The sequence below is a fragment of the Heteronotia binoei genome, chromosome 20 (genome assembly GCF_032191835.1).
Source record: "Heteronotia binoei isolate CCM8104 ecotype False Entrance Well chromosome 20, APGP_CSIRO_Hbin_v1, whole genome shotgun sequence".
In the NCBI taxonomy this organism is placed as follows: domain Eukaryota; kingdom Metazoa; phylum Chordata; class Lepidosauria; order Squamata; family Gekkonidae; genus Heteronotia; species Heteronotia binoei.
This window is the reverse complement of record NC_083242.1, coordinates 34,668,843-34,694,113: the sequence shown is the minus strand read 5'-3', so window position 1 is coordinate 34,694,113 and position 25,271 is coordinate 34,668,843. Positions and strand designations below refer to the sequence as shown.

The 25,271-nt window shown below is 49.6% G+C and overlaps 2 protein-coding genes across 2 annotated transcripts in view; one reads left to right on the top strand and one right to left on the bottom strand.

Annotated features, from left to right (window-relative positions):
• Positions 1-22,077, top strand: part of FLII (FLII actin remodeling protein) — a 78,369-nt gene extending 56,292 nt beyond the window's left edge. The window contains exons 23-30 of the mRNA XM_060260681.1: positions 2,940-3,186; positions 5,103-5,257; positions 6,351-6,411; positions 9,052-9,180; positions 13,752-13,858; positions 16,961-17,066; positions 17,814-17,879; positions 19,812-22,077. Of these exons, the coding sequence (XP_060116664.1) occupies positions 2,940-3,186; positions 5,103-5,257; positions 6,351-6,411; positions 9,052-9,180; positions 13,752-13,858; positions 16,961-17,066; positions 17,814-17,879; positions 19,812-19,946 (1,006 nt within the window). The 3' untranslated portion in view covers positions 19,947-22,077. The remainder of the gene's footprint in view (positions 1-2,939; positions 3,187-5,102; positions 5,258-6,350; positions 6,412-9,051; positions 9,181-13,751; positions 13,859-16,960; positions 17,067-17,813; positions 17,880-19,811) is intronic.
• LLGL1 (LLGL scribble cell polarity complex component 1) overlaps positions 22,021-25,271 on the bottom strand; it is a 128,296-nt gene continuing 125,045 nt past the window's right edge. Inside the window, 1 exon segment of the mRNA XM_060260682.1 lies at positions 22,021-24,185. The gene's annotated coding sequence lies outside the window, so the exon portion shown is untranslated.

The following is a 25,271-nucleotide window of genomic DNA, read 5'->3' as shown; positions in this document are numbered from 1 at the left end:
ACCATCTAACTGTAGTTGCATCTAGTTGCGTCTAGGGACCGTCTAACTGTAGTTGCATCTAGTTGCGTCTAGGGACCGTCTAACTATAGTTGTGTCTAGGGACCGTCTAAGTATAGTTGCATCTAGGGACTGTCTAACTATAGTTGCATCTAGTTGCATCTAGGGATCGTCTAACTGTAGTTGCATCTAGGGACCGTCTAACTATAGTTGCATCTAGTTGTGTCTAGGGACCGTCTAACTGTAGTTGCATCTAGTTGCGTCTAGGGACCGTCTAACTATAGTTGCATCTAGTTGCGTCTAGAGACCGTCTAACTATAGTTGCATATAGTTGCGTCTAGGGACCGTCTAACTATAGTTGCGTCTAGGGACTGTCTAACTATAGTTGCATCTAGTTGTGTCTAGGGACCGTCTAACTATAGTTGCATATAGTTGCGTCTAGGGACCGTCTAACTATAGTTGCATCTAGTTGTGTCTAGGGACCGTCTAACTATAGTTGCATATAGTTGCGTCTAGGGACCGTCTAACTATAGTTGCATCTAGTTGTGTCTAGGGACCGTCTAACTATACATGGATAGAAATTGGCAGTGGCGCTTTACAGGAACTAAAAATATTAAAAAACCAGAGGGAGCCAGGAATTGCTGTAGCACCGCAAGTCTACTGAACCTATGAATATAGAAGACAGCCCCTAGAAGAAGGGGGGCTCACACCCGAAACGAAATTGGACCGGTTCTTTTTATCGTCGGACTGGATTCAGAAAGTATTATGATTTATGGACAGTAGCTACGTTGCACACAGGATGGTGTTCTAACTGCATATTTGTATTGCAAAATTGGTACGAATAGTTGTGACTATATATCACACTGAGAAATAGTTTTGTAAACGGAGAGAGTATTTTGTTATTTTCCCCAGTTCATTGTACCTCTGTGGTCCCGCTGTTTGCTGAAATCCCCAGGTGGGGGCAGGAGATCCCCTGGGTTGGAGGCCCTCCCCTCACTTCAGGGTCATCAGAAAGCAGGGTGGGGGGAGGGAAATGTCTGCGGGGCGCTCTGTTATTCCCTATGGAGACCGATTCCTATAGGGTATAATGGAGAATTGATCTGCTGGTGTCTGGGGCTCTGGGGGGAGGCTGTTTTTTGAGTTTGAGGCACCATATTTGCAGCATACCATCCAGTGCCTCTCCCCAAGATACCCTCCAAGTTTCAAAAGGATTGGACCAGGGGGTCCAATTCTAGGAGCCCCCAAAGAAGGTACCCCCATCCTTCATTCTTTCCAATGGAGGGAAGGCATTTAGAAGGTGTGCGATCCCTTTAAATGTGATGGCCAGAACTCCCTTTGGAGCTCAATTGTACTTGTCACAACTTTGCTTCTGGCTCCACCCCCCCCCCCCAATATCTCCTGGCCCCACCCCCAAAGTGTTCTGCCTCCACCCCCAAAGTCCCCAGATATTTCTTGAATTGGACCTGGCAGCCCTAGACGCAGGGGCCTTGGAAGGACCCCCAGCTGGGAAGTCTCCGTCTGGATGGACGGGCGGCTCGTTCCTGTCCTCCGTGGCTGCCCACAGGTCCCTCTAAGTGAGCAGCGATTGTTTTCAGAGCAAGGGCAGAGAAACGCACAGCTGCTGTCTGGGAGGAAAAGCGTGGCGCCGTGGCTGTCCTTTGGCAGCCTGCAGCTCGGCCACACTCAGGAGGGAGCTTGGGTTGCCAGCTCCGGGTTGAAAAATGCCTGGAGATTTTGGGGGTGGAGCCAGGGGAAGGGAGGGACTTCAGCAGAGTGTAATGCCCTAGAGTCCACCCTCCAGAGCTGCCGTTTCTTCCTGGGAAACTGATCTCTAGTTCGGAGATTAGTTGGAATTTTGAGAAAGCTCCAGGCTCCACCTGGAGGGAGGAAGGGAAGGAGGGAGGGAGGAAGGAAAGAAGGGAGGGAGGGAGGAAGGAAAGGAGGGAGGAAGGAAAGGAGGGAGGGAGGCTCAGCCGCCCTGAGCCACTTGTTGGGAAGGGCAGGGTATAAATCATAAAAATAAAAGGGAAGGAGGAAGGAAAGAAGGGAAGGAGGGAGGAAGGAAGGAAAGAAGGGAGGGAGGGAGGAAGGAAGGAAAGAAGGGAGGAAGGAAGGGAGGGAGGAAGGAAAGGAGGGAGGAAGGAAGGAAAGAAGGAAAAAAAGGAGGGAGGGAGGAAGGGAGGGAAGGAGGAAGGAAGGAAAGAAGGGAAGGAGGGAGGGAGGAAAGAAGGGAAGGAGGAAGGGAGAGAGGAAGGAAAGAAGGGAAGGAGGGAGGGAGGAAAGAAGGGAAGGAGGGAAGAAGGGAGGGAGGAAGGGAAGGAGGGAGGGAGGGAAGAAAGAAGGGAGGGAGGGACGAAGGAAAAAAAGGAGGGAGGAAGGAAGGAAGGGAAGGAAGGAGGGAGGAAGGAAGGAAAGGAAGGAGGGAGGGATGGAGGAAAAAAGGGAAGGAGGGTGGGAGGAAGGAAGGAAGGAAAGGAAGGCGGGAGAAAGGAAGGAAAGAAGGGAAGGGAAGGAGGAAGGGAGGAAAGAAAGAAGGAAAATACATGGGGAGTGGTAGAAAGAAAGCAATTTTAAATGCATTCTCCAAGCTGCTGTCTGGCTTGGAGAAGTAATTTAAAAAGAGAAATGCCTTCTCCAAGCTGGTCAAAGGAGAGGCAGGGGCTTCAAGAGCCACACAATATGCGTGAAAGACCCTCATGCAGCCGCAGTTTGGCCACCCCTGCTCTAGTCATTGGACCAAAGGGTAGCCAACACCTGATCAGCAATATTTCAGAGGGCGGCCACATGGGGAGCCGTTTTTTCAAGCAAGCTTTGCCATTTCCCCTGTGCACACCGGTGGCAATTCCTGGTACTTTGAAGCTGGTGTGTTTTCTTCTCTGCCGATGCTGTCAATGGACGTAGGAGCGGATGGATGGTTGAGGTGCCGTGTGCTTGGCTTTCAGGTACTGGGTGCCTGTGGAGAACGAGGAAGATGAGGAAAAGAAGAAGGCGAACGGGGCAAAAGGCGCTACCAAAGGGGAGGAAGGAGCTGAGGAGGAAGAGGAGGAGGAAGAGGAGAAGCAGCCTGAGGAGGACTTCCAGTGCGTGGTGTACTTCTGGCAGGGGCGGGAGGCCTCCAACATGGGCTGGTTGACCTTCACCTTCAGCCTCCAGAAGAAATTTGAGAGCCTCTTTCCTGGGAAGTTGGAGGTGGGTGACGCAAAGGGGCCAGGGAGCACTGGACAGCTTGCCTGCTTGGCAGATGGGCACGCTTGGCAGGCGGCACCCTGGAACACCCTGGCTCTGGGGAGATTTGTGCTTTTGGGATCCTCTTCTATGCAGAAAGGTGGCATTTCCTTCATTTGTAGATTAGAGTTGCCCGCTTACTCTTTTTGCACAAAATATCCTAGTTTTGCAGGCCTTGGAAAGGAATTGGGGGCCATGGAGCTATAAAGACTTCCCCTACAGAAATCTGCTGACCACTGGAAATGTGGTCCAGCATCCCCTCAACAGCCACCTTCTGGTTTTTTCTGCCTGGCTTCTGAAATACTAACCGCAGTGATCTAGGCCAGCCTCAGGAGCCACACGTGGTTCCTTCACACATCTTGTGTGGCTCTCAAAGCCCCCACTGCCCTGTTGGCCGGCTTGGAGAAGGCATTTGTCTCTTTCAATCACTTCTCCAAGCCAAACCAGCTGGTGGCTTGGAGAATGCATTTAAAGTAGCTTTCTTTTCACCCCTCCTTTCCTCCCTCCTTTCCTCCCTCCTTTCCTCCCTCGCTCCCTTCCCTCGCTCCCTTCTCCCCTCCCTGCTCTCCAATATCTTGCATTCATTCTATGCAGCTCTTATGTTAAGCAAGTTTGGCTTAACATAATATCTTACTTTTATCCTTAACATAATAGCTTACGTTTATTCTTACATTAAACTTAACTTATGTTAAGTTTGGCTTAACATAAGTTTGGTTTCACAGAATATCTTACATTTTGAGTTAGAGGCACCAGTTTGGTGTAGTGGCTAAGTGCACGGACTCTTATCTGGGAGAACCGGGTTTGATTCCCCACTCCTCCGCTTGCAGCTACTGGAATGGCCTTGGGTCAGCCATAGCCCTGGCAGAGGTTGTCCTTGAAAGGGCAGCTGCTGTGAGAGCCCTCCCATCCCCACCCACCTCACAGGGTGTCTGTTGTGGGGGAGGAAGGTAAAAGGAGTTTGTGAGCCGCTCTGAGACTCTTCGGAGTGGAGGGCAGGATATAAATCCAATATATTCATCTACCTCACAGGGTGTCTGTTGTGGGGGAGGAAGGGAAAGGAGATTGTGAGCCGCTCTGAGACTCTTCGGAGTGGAGGGCGGGATATAAATCCAATATCTTCTTCTACCTCACAGGGTGTCTGTTGGGGGGGAGGAAGGGAAAGGAGATTGTGAGCCGCTCTGAGACTCTTCGGAGTGGAGGGCGGGATAGAAATCCAATATCTTCATCTACCTCACAGGGTGTCTGTTGTGGGGGAGGAAGGTAAAGGAGATTGTGAGCCGCACTGAGACTCTTCGGAGTGGAGGGTTGGGATATAAATCCAATATCTTCATCTACCTCACAGGGTGTTGTGGGGGAGGAAGGGAAAGGAGATTATGAGCTGCTCTGAGACTCTTCAGAGTGGAGGGCGGGATATAAATCCAGTATCTTCTTCTTCTTCTTCTTTATTCTATGCGGCTCTTACGTTAAGCAAGTTTGACCACCCCTGCGTTTCTTATCCCCTGGGTCAGGACCCCAAAGTTTGATATGTGTGCACATAACCGCACAGTGTCTCAAAGGGCCCTCTGGCTGGCCTCTAAAGCAGTGGCCCCCAATCTTTTTGGCACCAGGGAGTGGTTTTGTGAAAGACAATTTTTCCGCGGACCGGTGGGGGGGGGTGGTGCTGGGGTTTTTGCTGCCCCCATGCCCGCACTCTGTCCCTGCCCCCCATGGAGGTCGTTAAATGAGGAGTAGGCAAAGGTCTCTGCCTCACTCCATGGTCCGGTTGCTAACAGGCCACAGGCCGGTACCAGTCCACGGAGCAGGGTCAGCGCCTAGCGCACTGTGTTCTTAGGCAGCGTGCCGGTTCCCTAAGCCTCTTGCTTGCTCTTGGCCAACCGCAGGTCGTCCGCATGACGCAGCAGCAGGAAAACCCCAAGTTCCTCTCCCACTTCAAGCGGAAATTCATCATCCACAAGGGGAAGAGGAAAGCCCGGGATGCCAACCTCCAGCCCAGTCTCTACCACATCCGGACCAACGGAAGTGCCCTCTGCTCCCGGTACGACGCCCTCTCTCTGGATCCGCACGTTCCTCGCGCCTTCTCCCCAAACAGGGTTTTAATTTCCAGCCCAGTTTTTTGAGAGCATTCAACCTTGAATTACGGTGCCTCTGAGCATGGGCAGAGTACTTTTCCTGTTACCCGTACTATAAGATGGGGGGAAACTTGAGGCATTTGCTTTGCATGGAAAATGTTCCCAAGTTCAGTCCCTGTCCAGGGCTACTGGGGGTGGGGTTATATATATATATCCAGCCAGCCCAAGCAGCCCCCGTTGACTGGCTGGCTGCCCGTTCTCCTAATCTAGGGATTGTTATGCAGCTGCACCTCCTATTCAATGGACAAGGAAGGTGGGGAGGAGGAGAAGGGGGAACCCTCAAAAAGGTTCAGGAGCTGTGCTCCTGTGAGCTCCTGCTGAATCTGTGGCCTGTTTATATATACTGGCCATTATTAAGAGGAGAAAAGGATAGGGGCATGGTGACCTTCGGGCGGCTATACTCTCTCAACCTGTCCTACCTCACAGGGTTGTTGTGGGAGGATATCCAGAGGGAACCATTTACACCAGTGCGAACGCTGGAAGAAAGGACAATAAACATAACCGGTTATCTGCTGTCTTTGCCAACAGCAAGCCATGGGATTTGCTTTGTGGGGTAAAGGTGGGGTGGGGTGGGGGTGGGAAGCAGGGTGTGTCTGTGGGGGGTGGGGGAAGCTGGGGGTATCTTGGTCTGGGGTGTGCAGGACTGGGGCTCTTTGTAACCGTTCCCCGGAATCTCTGCTTCTCAGGCCGCCTAAGCAGGTAAGACTCGGTGGAAAGTCTGATAAGTGTTTTCCTTCTGTGGAAAGGGGTTTCCAAAGTGAAGCCAGGGCCGTGCTGAGGGCAGTATTGAGCCTTCTCTCATTTTGGAGGGTTTTTTTTCATAGCTGGACCTCAGCGAGTCTTTGGGAAGGCTCTCCTAGGGGAACCTTCAGGGACTTGAGCCCCGCCTCCTCCTTCTGTGAGGACGTCCTCTCCGGATGCCTCGCGTGCCAGATGTGACTCTTGGCTCTGTTATTTGCAGTGATGCTGGAGGTTAACTCCCTCTCTTCTTCTTTGCAGCTGCATCCAAATCAACACGGACTCCAGTCTTCTGAACTCCGAATTTTGCTTCATCTTGAAGGTAACTCGATCGGGCTGGGCGTCGTCTTCTGACGAAATGAACAAAGACTGGCGGGGCCTGCTGTAAGCCCCGTTTGTTGCCGCCATCCCATTTTCCCAAGGGCCGTGAGTAGGCTAGCCTACTTTGCAGTGCTGCTGTTGGGTGGGAAATACGAGAGAATTGTTGAAAGCTGTTTTGAAGTCCCAGTGCCATGAAAAGTGGAGTATCAATGCCTAAATAAAATCCGTATTTTTCATTCTGCTGTTTCTCAGTCGCGCTCAGGATGGTCCAAGTGGTTCTTCCCGCTGCCTGCTCTTTTTAATCCTTGTAACAACCACCTTGCGAGGTAGGGTCGGCTGGGAGTGAGTGATTGGCCCCAGCCCCCCCAGAAAGTGTCCATGGCTGAGGTTGGATTGGAAGCCACATCCCTACAGTTCTGGTTTCAAAACTTGATCTCTTGGAACGAGTTGATTTGAGAAGCCGAACTGTGCCAGTATCCTTTTTTATTAAAACAATTTTTATCAAAGATTTCAGGTTTTCACGGCTGGCAACATCATTAGGGTTTGTAGAATCTTTCGGGCTCAAGTGCCGTGTTCTACTGGAGAAAGTTTTCCTTCCAGACGTTTCGTTCTCAGCTGCGGAGAACATCCTCAGCGGCGTTGCAGCCGGAGCAGGCGCTCTAACCTTCTTGGCTGCTCTGACCTTCTTGGCTGCTCTGACCTTCTTGGCTTCTTCACTCAATGCACAGCAGCCAAGGGGAGAAAAGGATAGGGGCATGGTGACCTTCGGGTGGCTATACTCTCTCAACCTGTCCTACCTCACAGGGTTGTTGTGTGAGGATATCCAGAGGGAACCACACTTGAGCCCAAAAGATTCTACAAACCCTAAAACAATTTTTATTATTCTGCAACATTTTATAATAGTCGACTATTATTAAATGTTTAATGCCAACACATTGCATTATATTTTCCACCTCCCTCCCCCCCTTTTCGTGACCTCCGGTGCATTTTACTTAAAGTACTAAAAAAATATAAAAGGTAATTTGACATTTTAAGAATCTTCACTAAAAAAAAAGCCCTTATAACTATAGTAAATTAAAAATAAGGAAAAGACCATTAACTATAATTATTATCTATCTTTGTTATTATCCTTATAAGAAAGGTTATATTCCCATAATCGCATTTTTTTCACTGAAGTCCATTTACGTTTTCTCTAGCATTTAACTATTGTCAAAAACCACTCAAATGTCCTTTCACCTTCCATTGTTTTTCAACATACTTCTGAAATTTTCCCCACTCATTTTTGAACTTTTCTGAATCATATTCTTTTAAGCTTCTAGTCAGTTTGTCCACTTCACTCCAAAGCATAGTTTTCATAATCCAGTCCCATTTTTCTGGTATTTTGTCTTGCTTCCACGTCTGCGCATATAACGTTCGTGCAGCTGAAAGCACGTATCAAAGCATTGTTCTGTCTTGTTTCGGAAAACTTTCCATTTGTAATCCCAACAAAAAAGATTTCTGGTGCCTTCTTTATATTATAACCCAAAACCTTTGAAATCTCTTGCTGAATCATTTGCCAAAATTGTTTTGCCATTTCACAAGTCCACCACATGTGGTAGAAAGATCTGGTTTCAAAACTTCATCTCTCGGGGAAGCATTGGAAAACTAGGAGATCTGAGAAGCCGAACTGTGCCAGCATCATATTCCCGCAGTTTTTTCTTGCTGGTATAGTGGGTTCCAAGAAAGACCATGTTTTGAATCCCTGATCTGCTGGGGGTGATGTTGGGTTTTCTCTCTCTCATCGTCAGGGGCCTGGAGACCAAGCCCTTTGAGGAAAGGCTGAGGGGTTTGGGGACGTGCAGTCCAGAGAAGAGAAAGTTGAGGGGGGATGGGATACCTCTCTTGAAGGATCTGAAGGGCTGTGTTACTATACCATACCAAACCTTTAATGGCATAATAGATTCAAATAAAAATACACAGAATATAAAAATTTAAACAGGGCTGAAGGGCTGTCACTTAGCGAAAGAGCGCAAGGAGCTGTTCCTGTTGACAGCAGAGGAGAGGACTCGCAATCGTGGGTTTAAATTAAGGGCAGGAAGGTACTGGCTCAGTATTAGGAAAACTGTTTTTTGACAGTCAGGGGTGGCCAAACTTGCTTAACATAAGAGCCACAGAAAATAAATGTCAGATGTTTGAGAGCCTCAAGACATAAATGTCAGATGTTTGAGAGCTGCAGCGAAGGAAGGAAGGCAGGCAAATGGATGGGGGAAGGAGTAGGAAAGGAGAGGTGGAAAGAAGCAACTTTAATATTAAATGCATTTAATATTAAATGTAAGTGATTTACTGGATAGCCAGTTTGGTGTAGTGGTGAAGTGTGCGGACTCTTATCTGGGAGAACTGGGTTTGATTCCCCACTCCTCCGCTTGCAGCTGCTGGAATGGCCTTTGGGTCAGCCATAGCTTTCACAGGAGTTGTCCTTGAAAGGGCAGCTTCTGTCAGAGCTCTCTCAGCCCTACTCACCTCATGGAGTGTCTGTTGTGGGAGAGGAAGATGAAGGAGATTGTGAGCCGCCCTGAGATTCAGAGTATAGGGCGGGATATAAATCCAATATCTTCTTCTTCTTCTATCTCCTTTTGCTCTATTTATTTGTGGTGCTTTTCAGGTTCCCTTTGAGAGCACCGACAATCAGGGCATTGTCTACACTTGGGTGGGGCGAGCCGCCGACCCGGACGAAGCGAAGCTGGCTGAAGACATCATGAACCATTTGTTCGACGACTCCTATAGCAAACAGGTACGGGGAGGCTTTCCAGGCGCAAGAGGGAGGTCCAGCCAGCCCGCCTGTGTGACTTCTGCCATAATCCAGCAGCGATGTCATTTTTTTCATTTGAACATATGAACCTATGAAGCTGCCTTATACTGAATCAGACCCTCGGTCCATCAAAGTCAGTCTTGTCTTCTCAGACTGGCAGTGGCTCTCCAGGGTCTCAAGCTGAGGCTTTTCACACCTCTTTGCCTGGACCCTTTTTTGGAGATGCCGGGGATTGAACCTGGGACCTTCTGCTTCCCAAGCAGATGCTCTACCACTGAGCCACCGTCCCTCACCTGACTGGCAGCGGCTCTCCAGGGTCTCAAGCGGAGGTTTTTCACACCTCTTTGCCTGGACCCTTTTTTGGAAATGCCAGGGATTGAACCTGGGACCTTCTGCTTCCCAAGCAGATGCTCTACCACTGAGCCACCGTCCCTCACCTGACTGGCAGCGGCTCTCCAGGGTCTCAAGCGGAGGCTTTTCACACCTCTTTGCCTGGACCCTTTTTTGGAGATGCCGGGGATTGAACCTGGGACCTTCTGCTTCCCAAGCAGATGCTCTACCACTGAGCCACCGTCCCTCCCATTTCATTTCATTTGTATCCCGCCCTCCCCACCGAAGCAGGCTCAGGGCGGCTAACAACACTAAATCAATACGTTACGTACAATAATATTTGAAACAATGACTAATTTAGCAATTTAATTAAAATTCTAAAATTAATAAGATTCTAAAATTAATAAAATTAACATCCTGGTGCTATTAAAACAGGTGGTAAATTTCCCTTTTCCCCTTAGCAGTCTCTCTCTTAATCGGAGTAGGCCATCGTAAAAAGGATGGTCTCGCAGGCCCTGCGGAACTGTTCAAAGTCCTGCAGGGCCCGCGTTTCTTCCGGGAGCTGGTTCCATAGGTGTGGAGCCACTACAGAGAAAGCCCGAGTACGGGTACTCTGTAGTTTTACCTCTTTCGGCCCGGGGATAGTCAGCAGGTTCTTCCCTGCTGACCTCAGTGCTCTCTGGGGTTCGTGCGGGGAGAGACGGTCCCTCAGGTAGGCAGGTCCTCGGCCATATAGGACTTATATGTTATAAAGCAGCGAAGGTGGGGCAATGTAATATTTGAGAAAAGAACTGTATGGTAAATTTGGCTTCTACCATAGAGTTATTGCCCAAATACCAGAGTGTCACCCCGATGTCACTTCCAGATCATGTTGGAAGTGATGTAGACGCATTGCTGGAATGTTGAGTGGGCCTCATTTTGGGGGGGGGGGGAATCCTCCCTGTTGGCCAGCTGATCAGCAACGGATAGTGAGCCCTGGTAGCGGGCAGCCCCCACCTCCAATACTCCCTGTGGAGTCTTGTGAGCTTAAATTCTACTCTGTGAGTTCCTGGCATTAAAGTTTATTTATTTATTTTATGATTTATATCCCACCCTTCCCACCAAGTAGCTCAGGGCGGCTTACAACATAGAATCCCACATAAATTAGGTTTAGACATTTAAACAGTTAAATAATTAAAACATTTAAAATATTTAATACATTTAAAACATTAAGAGCAGCAGAAGTCTACTAAGTTGTAGAAGTTGTGAGCTACTGCCATTTTTCCTGTGCTAAGACCAATATGTGGGGAGCTGGTGGCTAAAAAACTGTGAGCTAGCTCACACTAACTCAGCTTAGAGGGAATACTGCCCACCTATGCCAATTTGGTGTAGTGTGCGGACTCTTATCTGGGAGAACCGGGTTTGATTCCCCACTCCTTCTCTCACAGCTGCTGGAATGGCCTTGGGTCAGCCAGAGCTCTCTTATCTGGGAGAACCGGGTTTGATTCCCCACTCCTCCACTGGCAGCTGCTGGAATGGCCTTGGGTCAGCCATAGCTCTCTTATCTGGGAGAACTGGGTTTGATTCTCCACTCCCCCACTTGCAGCTGCTGAAATGGCCTTGCGTCAGCCATAGCTCTCTTATCTGGGAGAACCAGGTTTGATTCCCCCCTCCTCCACTTGCACCTGCTGGAATGGCCCTGGGTCAGCCCTAGCTCTCTTATCTGGGAAAACCGGGTTTGATTGCCCACTCCTCCACTTGCACCTGCTGGAATGACCTTGGGTCAGCCAGAGCTCTCTTATCTGGGAGAACCAGGTTTGATTCCCCACTCCTCCACTTGCAACTGCTGGAATGGCCCTGGGTCAGCCCTAGCTCTCTTATCTGGGAGAACCAGGTTTGATTCCCCCCTCCTCCACTTGCACCTGCTGGAATGGCCCTGGGTCAGCCCTAGCTCTCTTATCTGGGAAAACCGGGTTTGATTGCCCACTCCTCCACTTGCACCTGCTGGAATGACCTTGGGTCAGCCAGAGCTCTCTTATCTGGGAGAACCAGGTTTGATTCCCCACTCCTCCACTTGCAGCTGCTGGAATGGCCTTGGGTCAGCCAGAGCTCTCTTATCTGGGTGAACCAGGTTTGATTCCCCATTCCTCCACTTGCAGCTGCTGGAAAGGCCTTGGGTCAGCCAGAGCTCTCTTATCTGGGAGAACCGGGTTGGATTCCCCCCTCCTCCACTTGCAGCTGCTGGAATGGCCTTGGGTCAGCCAGAGCTCTCTTATCTGGGAGAACCAGGTTTGATTCCCCACTCCTCCACTTGCAGCTGCTGGAATGGCCTTGGGTCAGCCAGAGCTCTCTTATCTGGGAGAACCAGGTTTGATTCCCCACTCCTCCACTTGCAGCTGCTGGAATGGCCTTGGGTCAGCCAGAGCTCTCTTATCTAGGAGAACCGGGTTTGATTCCCCACTCCTCCACCTGCAGCTGCTGGAATGGCCTTGGGTCAGCCATAGCTCTCTTATCTGGGAGAACCGGGTTTGATTCCCCCCTCCTCCACTTGCACCTGCTGGAATGGCCTTGGGTCAGCCATAGCTCTCTTATCTGGGAGAACCGGGTTTGATTCCCCCCTCCTCCACTTGCACCTGCTGGAAAGGCCTTGGGTCAGCCAGAGCTCTCTTATCTGGGAGAACCGGGTTTGATTCCCCCCTCCTCCGCTTGCAGCTGCTGGAATGGCCTTGGGTCAGCCAGAGCTCTCTTATCTGGGAGAACCGGGTTTGATTCCCCCCTCCTCCCCTTGCACCTGCTGGAAAGGCCTTGGGTCAGCCAGAGCTCTCTTATCTGGGAGAACCGGGTTTGATTCCCCCCTCCTCCGCTTGCAGCTGCTGGAATGGCCTTGGGTCAGCCAGAGCTCTCTTATCTGGGAGAACCAGGTTTGATTCCCCCCTCCTCCGCTTGCAGCTGCTGGAAGGGCCTTGGGTCAGCCAGAGCTCTCTTATCTGGGAGAACCGGGTTTGATTCCCCCCTCCTCCGCTTGCAGCTGCTGGAATGGCCTTGGGTCAGCCAGAGCTCTCTTATCTGGGAGAACCGGGTTTGATTCCCCCCTCCTCCGCTTGCAGCTGCTGGAATGGCCTTGGGTCAGCCAGAGCTCTCTTATCTGGGAGAACCAGGTTTGATTCCCCTCTCCTCCACTTGCACCTGCTAGCATGGTCTTGGGTCAGCCAGAGCTCTCGCAGGAGTTGTCCTTGAAAGGGCAGCTGCTGTGAGAGTCCTCTCAGCCCCACCCACCTCACAGGGTGTCTGTTGTGGGGGGGAGAAGATACAGGAGATCGTAATCCACTCTTGAGACTCTGATTCAGAGAGAACGGCAGGGTATAAATCTGCAGTCGTCGTCTTCTTCTCTACCAGGGCACTGGCAACTGTTCTCAGTTACAAGGTGGCCTGAGCCATTGAGCTCAAAAGCAAGGCAACCCTGGGAATGCCCTTTGATTAGTAAGTTTTGGAAGCAAATAATCCCTATAATAGAACAAATAATCAATCATCAAATCCCTTTTTCACCTGAATCAGTTCTATGGTCATTGAAAGACGTACCAAAGGATAAAGCTGAATTAACCACAATACTCTTATTGGCTGCAAAACTATTAATTGGAGAGCCAGTTTGGTGTAGTGGTGAAGTGTGCGGACTCTTATCTGGGAGAACCGGGTTGGATTCCCCCACTCCTCCACTTGCAGCTGCTGGAATGGCCTGGGGTCAGCCAGAGCTCTGGCAGAGGTTGTCCTTGAAAGGGCAGCTGCTGTGAGAGCCCTCTCCAGCCCCACCCACCTCACGGGGTGTCTGTTGTGGGGGAGGAAGGGAAAGGAGATTGTAGGCCGCTCTGAGACTCTGTCCTTGAAAGGGCAGCTGCTGTGAGAACCCTCTCCAGCCCCACCCACCTCACAGGGTGTTTGTTGTGGGGGAGGAAGGTAAAGGAGATTGTGAGCCGCTCTGAGACTCTTCGGAGTGGAGGGCGGGATATAAATCCAATATCTTCTTCTTCATCTTCTTGTAACAGAAGAAGACTTTGCTGATTTTGTATTCTAATGACTACTTGCTGGCTGAATATTGTAAGCTGAGAATTTTTCTTAATAAAATTTGAAAAGTTAAAAAAACACACAAAAAAAGCGAGCCAACCCAAGATGGGCACAGCTTTCATTCCACCTACCCCCTCTGGTTCCATCCGCCCCAAACAGCCAATGTGCTTCTTATCTGGTTGCAGGTGATCAACGAAGGGGAGGAGCCAGAAAACTTCTTCTGGGTCGGCATTGGAACACAGAAGCCATATGACGGAGATGCTGAGTACATGAAGTACTCCCGCCTCTTCCGGTGAGAGCTGGTTCTTCCACGGCTGCTTTTCTCTACCCTGGTCTTTGTGATTCCTCTTTGTCCACCGGACATTTTAAAGAATTTTTGTTTCTTCTAGGTAGGGACTGAGCATTCCTAGACACAGCAGAGAAGCGAAACCTCTTTGTAGGACTGATTTGGGGCAGTTGTGGGATCTCTTTCTTGTTTTGCGAGACTGGTCCCAGAAAGTAGGAGGGAGGGAGCTGTAGGCAAGGCCCTGGCTGATACAATTTTGCTTTTTCGGGAAGGACAAATTTGCTGTAAGATGAAGCAAGACAAGAAAAGATTTATGCACATTGGGGCCAAAAATCCCAGCTGCAAATACAAGTTGATGGGGTGTGAACTGGCAGAGACTGACCAAGATCTTGGGGTCGTGATAGATCACTCACTGAAAATGTCAAGACAGTGTGCGGTTGCAATAGAAAAGGCCAACGCCATGCTGGGTATTATTAGGAAGGGAATTGAAAACAAATCAGCCAGTATCATGATGCCCCTGTATAAATCGATGGTGCGGTCTCATTTGGAGTACTGTGTGCAATTCTGGTCACTGCACCTCAAAAAGGATATTATTGCACTGGAAAAAGTGCGGAAAAGGGCAACTAGAATGATTACAGGTTTGAGACACTTTCCCTATGAAGAAAGGTTAAAACGCTTGGGGCTCTTTAGCTTGGAGAAACGTCGCTTGTGGGGTGACATGATAGAGGTTTACAAGATTATGCATGGGATGGAGAAAGTAGAGAAGGAAGTCCTTTTCTCCCTTTCTCACAATACAAGAACTCGTGGGCATTCGATGAAATTGCTGAGCAGTCGGGTTAGAACGGATAAAAGGAGGTACTTCTTCACCCAATGGGTGATTAACATGTGGAATTCACTGCCACAGGAGGTGGTGGCGGCTACAGGCATAGCCAGCTTCAAGAGGGGTTAGATAAAAATATGGAGCAGAGGTCCATCAGTGGCTATTAGCCACAGTGTGTATATATATGTATATATATGTATATATATATATGTATATATAAATAAATTTTTGGCCACTGTGTGATACAGAGTGATGGACAGGATGGGCCATTGACCTGATCCAACATGGCTTCTCTCATGTTCTTAGGTCTGGGGCAGTGATGCTCTGTATTCTCGGTGTTTGGGGAGGGCAACAGGGTGAGGGCTTCTGGTGTCCTGGCTCCACTGATGGACCTCCTGATGGCATGTGGGTTTTTTGGCCACTGTGTGACACAGAGTGTTGGACGGGATGGGCCGTTGGCCAGATCCAACATGGCTTCTCTTATGTTCTTATTCATTTAGTTTATACTCTGTCCTTCTCCACCAACGGGGACCCAACGTGTGTGGGTGGGGGGAGGTATTTGTGAATTTCCTGCATTGTGCAGGGGATTGCACTACATGACCCTGGAGGTCCCTTCCAACTCTAGGATTGCGATCGCATACACTAAATAATGCACTTTCAATGAACTGGATTTTGCCGGTTCACACCGTAAAATGCAGTCGGAAAGTGGATCGAAAGGGCATCACTGAGCGTGTGTGATCACAGTAAATGATCCTATAATTCATTCGCCTCTCCTCCACTGTCCTCGCGACAACCCTGTGAGGTAGGCGATGGCTGAGAACATGTGAGTCATGCTGTGAGCAGTGAGTTTTCATGGCAGAGTGAAGATTCGAACCTGGGTCACTCAGATCCTTGTCTTGTGCTTAAACCGCTTCTGCATGCTGCTTCTCAGATATTCTTAAGATACGGCAGTAATACATGCCACATTTTGTGGCTTTCCTCAGGTGGCCTGCTAAAATATCTCCGTACCTGAGCAAGCTTTTTGGTTAAAGCCCATTTCAGAAGTTTGTAGCTCCTAGCACACACTATTGTTTCATCTATACCCCATTTTTCTACCCAGAGTAGCCCTCCAAGTAGCTTGGGTTTATTCTCTTTTCTTCCCTTTTAGCCTCACAGCCAGTCTGCAAGGTAGGCAAGGCTGACAGCATGGGACCGTCCCTTGACCATCTAGTGAGCTTTCACAGCACAGCAGTGGTTTCAGTCTGGGTCTCCTAAAGCCTAAACCAGGGGTGTCAAAACATGGTGCCCAGAGGCCGAATCAGGCCTCTGGAGGGCTCCTATCATGCCCCCGAGCAACTGGCTGTCATCTGCTTCCTTCTCGCTCTCTCCTGCTTCCTTCTGCATCACAGCTTACTTTGCAAGGCTTGCTCAATCACACAGGAACTACAGAGCAAAGCCTCTATTTTCTCCATTGGCTGAGGGTCCTCCCTTAGGAGGAAGGGAGGAGGGAGAGCTCGCTTTGCCAGGCGCTCTCAATCGCCCAGCAGAGCTACTGAGCCATTGTTCTAAGATGAGTTTCCTAAACCAATCCTAAACCAAGATTTTAGTATTTGGGTCATAATTATTTCATTTAATTGGGTTATTTAACCCTCTTACATTCAGCAACGTAATTTTGTAATTGAAAGACTACGGCTGTTTCTACACTTGACAGAAGATCCTCTCTCAGTGCACACTTAAAATGTTTATCTACATTGCATACTGCCGTCACTTCTGTCTTGCTTTGCATTATCTTAAGTCATCTACACTCATTTTCTTGAATTGGCACTGAAAGTGGTTTCACCCCAGAGTTGTTCCTCATTTTACAAGAGTACTTTTGAACAGGAGTTTTCTGCAGGCAGATTCGATGCTCTTTCCTTCTATTGGCTGAGGCTCCTCCCCCTCCTGGGGAGGGAGGGAAAGAGCCTTTGTCCAGTTTTCCTTTGCCCCGTTTTCTGAATCACATGGGAGTGATTTTAAAAAAAGCACCCTTAAGTCCAATGAATGCGTATGTTTTAAGCATGTTTTATTTTAAGGGTTTTTTTTTTAAAAAAAATATTTAATCGTGTTTGTCTGTGTCCTTTATCAAGTTTATATCTCTTGCTACCTAATCTTAAATAGGTGCACACATGGCCTGGCCCAACACGGCCCCGCCCGACAAAATCTCATTTATGTAAGTTCCGCCCGACACCCCGGGCTCCTCCCCAAGCTGCGGAGACAGCGATAAATACCCTCCCTTAACGCGCGCTCGTTTGGCTCCTCCTCCTACCCAGGTGCTCCAATGAAAAGGGCTATTTTGCCGTGTCCGAAAAATGCTCCGACTTCTGCCAAGATGACCTCGCCGATGATGACATCATGTTATTGGACAATGGGCGGGAGGTGAGTTCGAGGCCACCCCTGGAGTCTTGGGTGCAGGTCCCAGAGGCCTCGCTTCACGGAGGATGTGGGCAGAACGGAGCGGGTACAGAGGAGAGCGACGAGGCTGATCAGGGGCCTGGAGACCCGGAAGCCCTAGGAGGAAAGGCCGAGGGGCTTGGGAGCGTTCAGTCTGGAGAAGAAGAGGTTGAGGGGGGACGTAACTGCTTTCTTGAAGGATGTGAAGGGCCGTCACTTAGCGGAAGGCGGGGAGCTGTCCCTGCTGGCAGCGGAGGGGAGGACTCACAATAATTGATTTAAATGAAGGGTGGGAAGGTATCGGCCAAACTTGCTTAACGTAGAGCCACCTGGAATAAACATCAGATGCTTGAGAGCCTCAAGACAGGGAGGGAGGGAGAGGTGGAAAGAAAGCAACTTTAACTATTAAATGCCTTCTCCAAGCTGCTGGCTGACTTGGTTTGGAGAAGTGGGGCTCCATGGGGTGTCGGGGGCTCCAAGAACCCGCAGTCTGGCCACCCCTGCTCTAGACTGATCCTGCATTGAGCAGAGGGTTGGACTAGATGGCCTCTAGGATCCCTTCCAACTCTGTGATTCTGTTTTATGGGGTGGGAAAGGTGGTGGTGGTGGGGAGCAGAGAGAAATAGCCAGTGCTGGGTGGGCTAGAGGAGAAAGGAAAAAGTCATAGAGGAAATAGAACCCTTTTTCTTATGGGTCTACCATGTTTTTATTTTTTACAACTCTGCCCTACAGGTGTACATGTGGGTCGGAACACAAACTAGCCAAGTGGAGATCAAACTCAGCCTTAAGGCTTGCCAGGTAAGAATCCGGCCGGGAGCTCCACTTTTGCTGCCCTCCCCCGTGAAGGTTGTTTCAAGCAGCTTCATTCGCAGAGTTTAAGAGAAGAAGAAGACTGCAGATTTATATCCCGCCCTTCTCTCTGAATCACACGCAAGAGCGGCTTACAATCTCCTGTATCTTCTCCCCCCACAACAGACACCCTGAGAGGGCTCTTACAGCAGCTGCCCTTTGAAGGACAACCTCTGCCAGAGCTATGGCTGACCCAAGGCCATTCCAGCAGCTGCAAGTGGAGGAGGGGGGAATCAAACCCGGTTCTCCCAGATAAGAGTCTGCACACTTCACCACTACACCAGACTGGCTTATTTTTCAGTACAGTTTCATGAGAGCCAGCATGGTGAAGTAGTTAATGTGCAGGATTAGGATCTGAGAGACACTAGTTCGAATTCCCCAGTCTGCCATGGAAGCTTGCTGGGCGACCATGGGCCAGTCACACGCTCCCAGCCGCACATAACCTCACAGGGTGGTTAGGATAAAAATGGAGGAGTGGCGAATTATCGTAAGCTGCTTCGGGTCTGTATTGGAGAGGAGGGGGGGGGGGACAAATGAAGCAAATAAAGACTCTAAAGCCAGAAACCAAACGGCAGCTTTTCAGCTGAGCAAAGTTGGTTCCAGCAGAAGCCCCCGTGCCTCTGACCTCAGTTTGCTTGCAAAGGAATTTCGGCCCGATCGATCATAACCAAAATCGCAGGGAGGAAAAAAAAATCTGAGCGGGGGAAGAGAGTCGCGTTGTGAATCATGAGGCGGCAGGTGATTTCTGTTCTGCTTTGCTACAACGGATGCTGCTGTTTGGCAATCTTGAGCCTAGATTCGAGTTCAAATCCTCCTTCCACCAAAAAAACTTGCAAATAGATGCCCGTGGGCCCAGTGATGGAAGCTGCAAAGGGTATTTCTTGACACCCCGCCTTTCTCACCAGTGCAGAGCCACGGCAGCCTTTCACGGTTCTCTCCTCTTCCCTGTTTTATCCTCACGACGACCCTGTGAGGCAGGCTAGGCTGGGAGACAGCGACTAGCTTAGCAGACTTCTGTGGCAGATGGGGGATTCGAACCAGATCTTAATCCAGCGCTTTAACCACAACACCACACTTTCTCTCTAAGCGTATAACATTGGGGGCAGGGAATCCATGTATACCACCTTGCTCTCCATGGAAGATAGGTGACATAAAGATGGGGGGGGGGAGGAAGCAGAGATATCCGGGGGGGGCAGAGACCCCCAGCTGTTGCTTGGGATCCTGACCATTTCACCTGCCACCTCATGAGTCATAACATGACTCTCTCCCCCGCTCAGATTGTGGCTTCTGAGAGCCAGTTTGGTGTAGTGGTTAAGTGCGCGGATTCTTATCTGGGAGAACCGGGTTTGATTCCCCACTCCTCCACTTGCACCTGCTGGAATGGCCTTGAGTCAGCCAGAGCTCTGGCAGAGGTTGTCCTTGAAAGGGCAGCTTCTGGGAGAGCTCTCTCAGCCCCACCCATCTTAAAGGGTGTCTGTTGAGGGGGGGGGAATAAAGGAGATTGTAGACTGCTCTGAGACCCTGATTCAGAGAGAAGGGCAGGGTATAAATCTATGGCCTTCTTCTTCAAGAGAAGTTCTCATCTCTCTCAGCCCCACCTACCTCACAGGGTGTCTGTTGTGGGGGAAGAAGATAAAGGAAATTGTAGACCGCTCTGAGACTCTGATTCAGAGAAAAAGGCGGGATATAAATCTATGGTCTTCTTCAAGAGAAGTTCTCATTTCTCTCAGCCCCACCGACCTCACAGGGTGTCTGTTGTGGGGGAAGAAGATAAAGGGGATTGTGAGCCACTCTGAGATTTAGAGTGGAGGGCGGGATATAAATCCAGTATCATCTTCTTCTGCCTGCACCCTGACCATCATCTGACGTTTCCTTTCACAGGTCTACATCCAACACATGCGCTCCAAGGACTCTTCCCGTCCCCGAAAACTCCGCCTCGTCCGGAAAGGGAACGAGCCGCCCGCCTTCACCCGCTGTTTCCACGCCTGGAGTGTCTTCCGCAAACCACCGGCCTGAGGAGGCGAGCAGAAGGGAACTTCCACCGGGGCGGTGGACTTTGGGGTGGGATGTGTGTTTGACACGGGGAAGCCAGTTTATTTAAACCACAAATTAGACACTGTTAGGAGGCAAGGCTCGCTCTAGGCCTCTCCTCTTTAAAGGGAAACCATCTGAAACGAAATTATTCCCCCCTTTCTCCCTCTTGCCATTTTTGCCTGGTGTAAGGAAGTCGGTATTGCTTGGGAATTTTTGTGTGTGTTACAAAGGCATTTTGAAGCAAGGGAAAAGGGAAGGGGTGTAAAGCTGGAACCAGCACCTCAACTTTTTATATATCTATCTATATAGAAGCTTGGCTTTTTATTCTGCACAGAACACAGGCTTGGCTTTTATTCTGTTCCCAAGACCCTTGCTTTTGGGGGTGGAAAATGGGGCATCGTTGGTTCTGGGGAGAGCGTAGCTGTGCATTCCCCCCACAGAAAATAACCTTCCCGCTCACCCCTTGTGAAATTCACTGCAGTCGGGTGTATTGGAGGGGGGCAGTTTATATTTCTGTAGTGGTGCTAAAGGAAAACACAGGTGAACATTTCTTTTCAAGCTGCCCGAAGGGGCTAGTCCTCATGAGGGCGGTGCTGAAGAAAATGGCCATTTTTTTTTTCCAAATGGCTGTATAAACTATTGCCTTCTGCCGCACTAACGTGGGCAGCAGGGAAGATGAAGATTAACAAGGGAAAGTGTTCATGGTTGTCCGTTTGGCTTTCGGGCTTGGCGAGAAGGAGTTCGCGTACCTAGCAGGACTGGGCTAGAGAAGAAAGACAAAGCGGAGACTTCCTCTGTTACACTCCCTTTATAAAACAGGGTCACTTGCAAATGGGCGTGGCTCTCTCTGTTAATCACTCTTCGTGGTATGCTGTCACACCGGTTCAGCCTTAGCCTACTGAAAGAACAAACCCCCGGTGGTCTGGTCCAACAGAGCGGTGCATCTTTCAACAGTGCCACAAAAAAATCTGGTGGGGCGGCTGCCCTTTTCCCTCCTCCCACCCAGCAGGGGGGAGCAGGTTCCTTCCCCCTGCCGATTTGCTACCTGTAGCCCGCTCTGCGATGAATGTCGTTTTGGGAATTGGAGGCTGCAGGCGTAGCTGTTTGGATAAAGGACTCGGTTTCTGTGCCTGCGAATGTCGCCACATGGGCAACACCCTGGCATGCAGCCCTCAATTTCTCTTAAGGGGGGGGGTCTGGCTCAGCTGTGGGGGGAGTCAAAGTGCCCAGTAGCAGTTTTTAAATGCCTTCTCTCCCACCGCTTGGCTATTCCCTCTCTCCCAGGCACTGAATGCCTACCCTTCAAAATCCACATTGAATGTCCAGCTATGCAGCAAGGGGGGAAAACCCAGAAATTTGAGGGCAGGTTCTAAGGGCAGCCAAACTGTCAGCCTGTCGGACGCGACTCCCCAGCTGAGCACAGCTGCTGGCCAAAAACCTGGTTTGCAATGCCTCTCTCCCCTAATTTGGCCCGTGCCAGCGGGCTATAGAACAAATTGTACGCGAGACTTCAGTGACAGAGCACCGGATCAGCTTTTTGGACAGGCCAAACCCTCCCTCTTTCGGAGGAGACACCCACCTCTGAACTGTTCTTCCAGCAAAGAGTGTTTTTGCAAGAACTTTACCTCACCGCGGTGGCGGGCGTTTCTCTGGGCACAATGTTCACCCTTTGAGCGACCCGGCAGGTGCTCGCTCAGATGCCGGGACTGCATGCTTTTGCACCGCACCAATAAAGTGCAATCTTCACTGAATACCACCCTCCAGACGGTGCTGTTGTTCTTTCATATCTTACTGTTCTTTTGTCTTCAGGGTCTTTCACAGATGGAGCTCTAACTCTCTCAGAGGCTCTCAAGAGAGCGGAGCTCCACTGTAATAGCTGTTGATCTCCAGGTACCACCTGAAGGTTGGCAACACTAAAGGCCATCTCCACCTGCGGGGCCTGGTGTCCCTCTCTCAACAGGAAGACTCAAAACTTGGCTTACAGCGAGGAAGTCTTCAAAGACGCCATGAATACTGTGTAACAATCCCACATTCCCAGAGAGCCAGCGAGACAGACTTTAGATATTAAATGCTTTATTTTTTCCATTATTAAAAACCAGTATTAATAACTAAACAATGCTAAATCCATCGTGATCTTGAACAAAAAAAAAAAACATCCCAGGGGGTGCATTCTACCGGGGAAAAACTATCCCTCTCCCTCCCACCCACAATTAAGTCTGGCCAAAAAAGAAAGGGGGGTGAATTAAGACACGCAATGGCACATTTCAGCTATGGGGGTTCTTCTGCCGTCATTTGTACACTCATACCAAGCGACACATGCACGCACAGAGCAGGTGATCGAGTCGTACCGAAATATCCTCGTGAGGAATTTCTTGTGAGGTGTTTGCAATTGCTCAACACACACCACCCAAAAAACCCCCAGTATTTGCATCCTCCTAACGAAACCCTCAAGTAGTCTTGAAACAAAAAATGTCGACGGTGGGGCACAAAACCTGCCCGAAAAGGAAAGCCCTGACTCCGAAAACTGGGAGTCCTAGGAGACCGTACCTTGTGCCTTTTTGTATTTGGGTTTATGCTGGGTCAGGAAAGGAGAAACAGGAAAGCGGGGGGGTGGTTTGAAGCGAAGGGCGAAAACTGTGAGAAAAAGCCCTTTGTGAACTTGAAAGCCACTGTGGCAAGACGCACTGTGAGAGCGTGGCTCTCCACGTGGGAAGGAAATACACAACTGCATAATGCTCAGCTTAGAGCACTGTGTTTCCATGCTCTGTACGCAACTCACCAAGCGGTCTTTGCGTCTGCACAATTGAGTGAGTTACAAAGAACAATACTAGGACAAAGAAAAAAAATCAACTTTCAATGAAAAGACACCTGGTTTTAACTGCCATATTAATTGGAACTCAGTAGCCAATTCAGAGGGTGAAGAGTGGAGAAATTTGAAGTTTTTCATCAAATACCTCAGATCAAAACCTGCCAAAGCGGCCTTGAAAACTTACAGTATCTCTGGATTCAGGACGGGGGTGGGGAGTGAATAGACGGGTTTTACCCAGAAGCCACTGAAACAGTGACAAAGGTTCAACAGCAGCCACTCTCTGGTGCCGGGTTTCAGAAGGTGCATGTTCCATGGTTTCTGCCTTCAAAATTCATGGGCACAAAAAACCAAAGGCAGTTTAGAAGAGAGGGAGAATTTGCTTACTTGGTGTCAAGACCACGGGGACGCTGAAGTTTTGGAGGCAACTGGGGGAGCGAGTTCAAATGTCCCCCACCCCGGTGGGAGAGAAATCTGATACGGTGCGATGGATGGGTGTCGTGCAAATCTGTTCTGTCTTGCTCAAGACTTACCGTGCAGTTGTACCGCCTTAGACACACACACACACACAAAAGACCGCTGAACAAGTTGTTCTTGCCGAGGGGTTGAAAAGAAAAAGAAAGGTCAGACAGGCATCCTTCTTCAAGTCAGGCCTCGACCGAGGCGTTCCCCGTTAGTTGCAAGTGAGCAGAAAGGCTTGGGCCGCTTACTCGAGGGTTGGTTTTTCTCAGCCAGCCAGGTTAGAAAGGGAGCTAGATACCAGAGGAAGGGGGGAAAGGGTCTAGAGTTAAGCAGTTAGAAATGGGTAAGAGAAACGGCAAGTATGTAAACATTCCCCACGCGAGCGACGGGGTCAGCCAGCAAAATGAACCAATGTCCGTCTGCCAGATCGTGGAGGCATCGGGGAATTATCTGGCGTACCAGGCAGCAAAAAAAGAAAACCATCAACAGTTGTTTTAAAGTCCCTTTTTCTCCCCCCTCAAAAAAAGTCTGATGCTGATGCTTTACCGATCAGTCGATACCTTCTCCCCGGGGTTTTGACGCTAAGCACAATCCCCTCTCTCACACGCCATGCTGTTCCCCATCCATCACCCCGCGTGTCAGTTTTAAGAGTTTTAGTGTTTGCGAAATGGAAGAGAAAGGGGAGGGGGGGAGAAACCCCTGGTCCCGGAGAAAATGGCACACTTTTCTTTAGAAGATGAGAAATACCGAGGAAGATTCGGGTGTCTTGTTTTCAGTCCGGGTGTTAGAAAAAAAACATGACGAGTCTTTGCAAAACCCCCCCCCCCAAAAAAAGTTGCAGAGAAGGGTGATCGGAAGGTGGGGGGAGAGGGCTGATAGCCCAAATCTGAACAAGTCCAGTCTTATGTCCGTGACGTGGTGGAGGGGAGGGGTCCAAGTACTGCGCACTGTCCCTGGAAAGGAAACAGAACCATGAGCAAAACAGCTACAAATTCAAAGCAGACGATTGTGTGCCAAGGAATGACACATTCTGCAGAGTAAGGAGTAAGTGAAGAAGAAGATGATATTGGATTTGTATCCCGCCCTCCACTCCGAAGAGTCTCAGAGCGGCTCACAATCTCCTTTACCTTCCTCCCCCACAACAGACACCCTGTGAGGTGGGTGAAGCTGGAGAGGGCTCTCACAGCAGCTGCCCTTTCAAGGACAACCTCTGCCAGAACTATGGCTGACCCAAGGCCATTCCAGCAGGTGCAAATGGAGGAGTGGGGAATCAAAACCAGTTCTCCCAGATAAGAGAGCTATGGCTGACCCAAGGGCATTCCAGCAGGTGCAAGTGGAGGAGTGGGGAATCAAACCCGGTTCTCCCAGATAAGAGAGCTCTGGCTGACCCAAGGCCATTCCAGCAGCTGCAAGTGGAGGAGTGGGGAATCAAACCCAGTTCTCCCAGATAAGAGAGCTATGGCTGACCCAAGGCCATTCCAGCAGGTGCAAGTGGAGGAGTGGGGAATCAAACCCGGTTCTCCCAGATAAGAGTCCGCACACTTAACCACTACACCAAACTGGCTCTCCAGTGCCATAATTGTTCTATTTGCTCCAGCACTTTGGAGATAAAAGAGATTACCATTAATAATTTTACATCACATTTCAGCTGTCACATTTCAGTTCCTGCAACACGTCAAAAATAATTTACATGTTGCTCTGTCCATGTTTTAAATATTACGTCAGGTCCAGTATGAGAAGTCTTAGGGCTTGCTTCCCGGAACATGGGTCCCAGTTTATTGTGCAACGTTGTGTCAATTTCCAACATTCAGCTGGTGACATTAAATGTGCAGTAGCGTACGCCCTTAAAGGACATCGATACAATGTAGAGAATGCCTCAAGGATTTTGTTACAAAAAGAAGCGTTCTTCATACACAAATTCCGTACCATGCCTCCGTTGGGTCTAAATGCTTTGTTGGATTTATCTGTGTTTATTTGAGATTTTTGTTCGTGGTTTGTATGAATGTAACTGACCACACCTGTTGGTGTTCATTTAATGC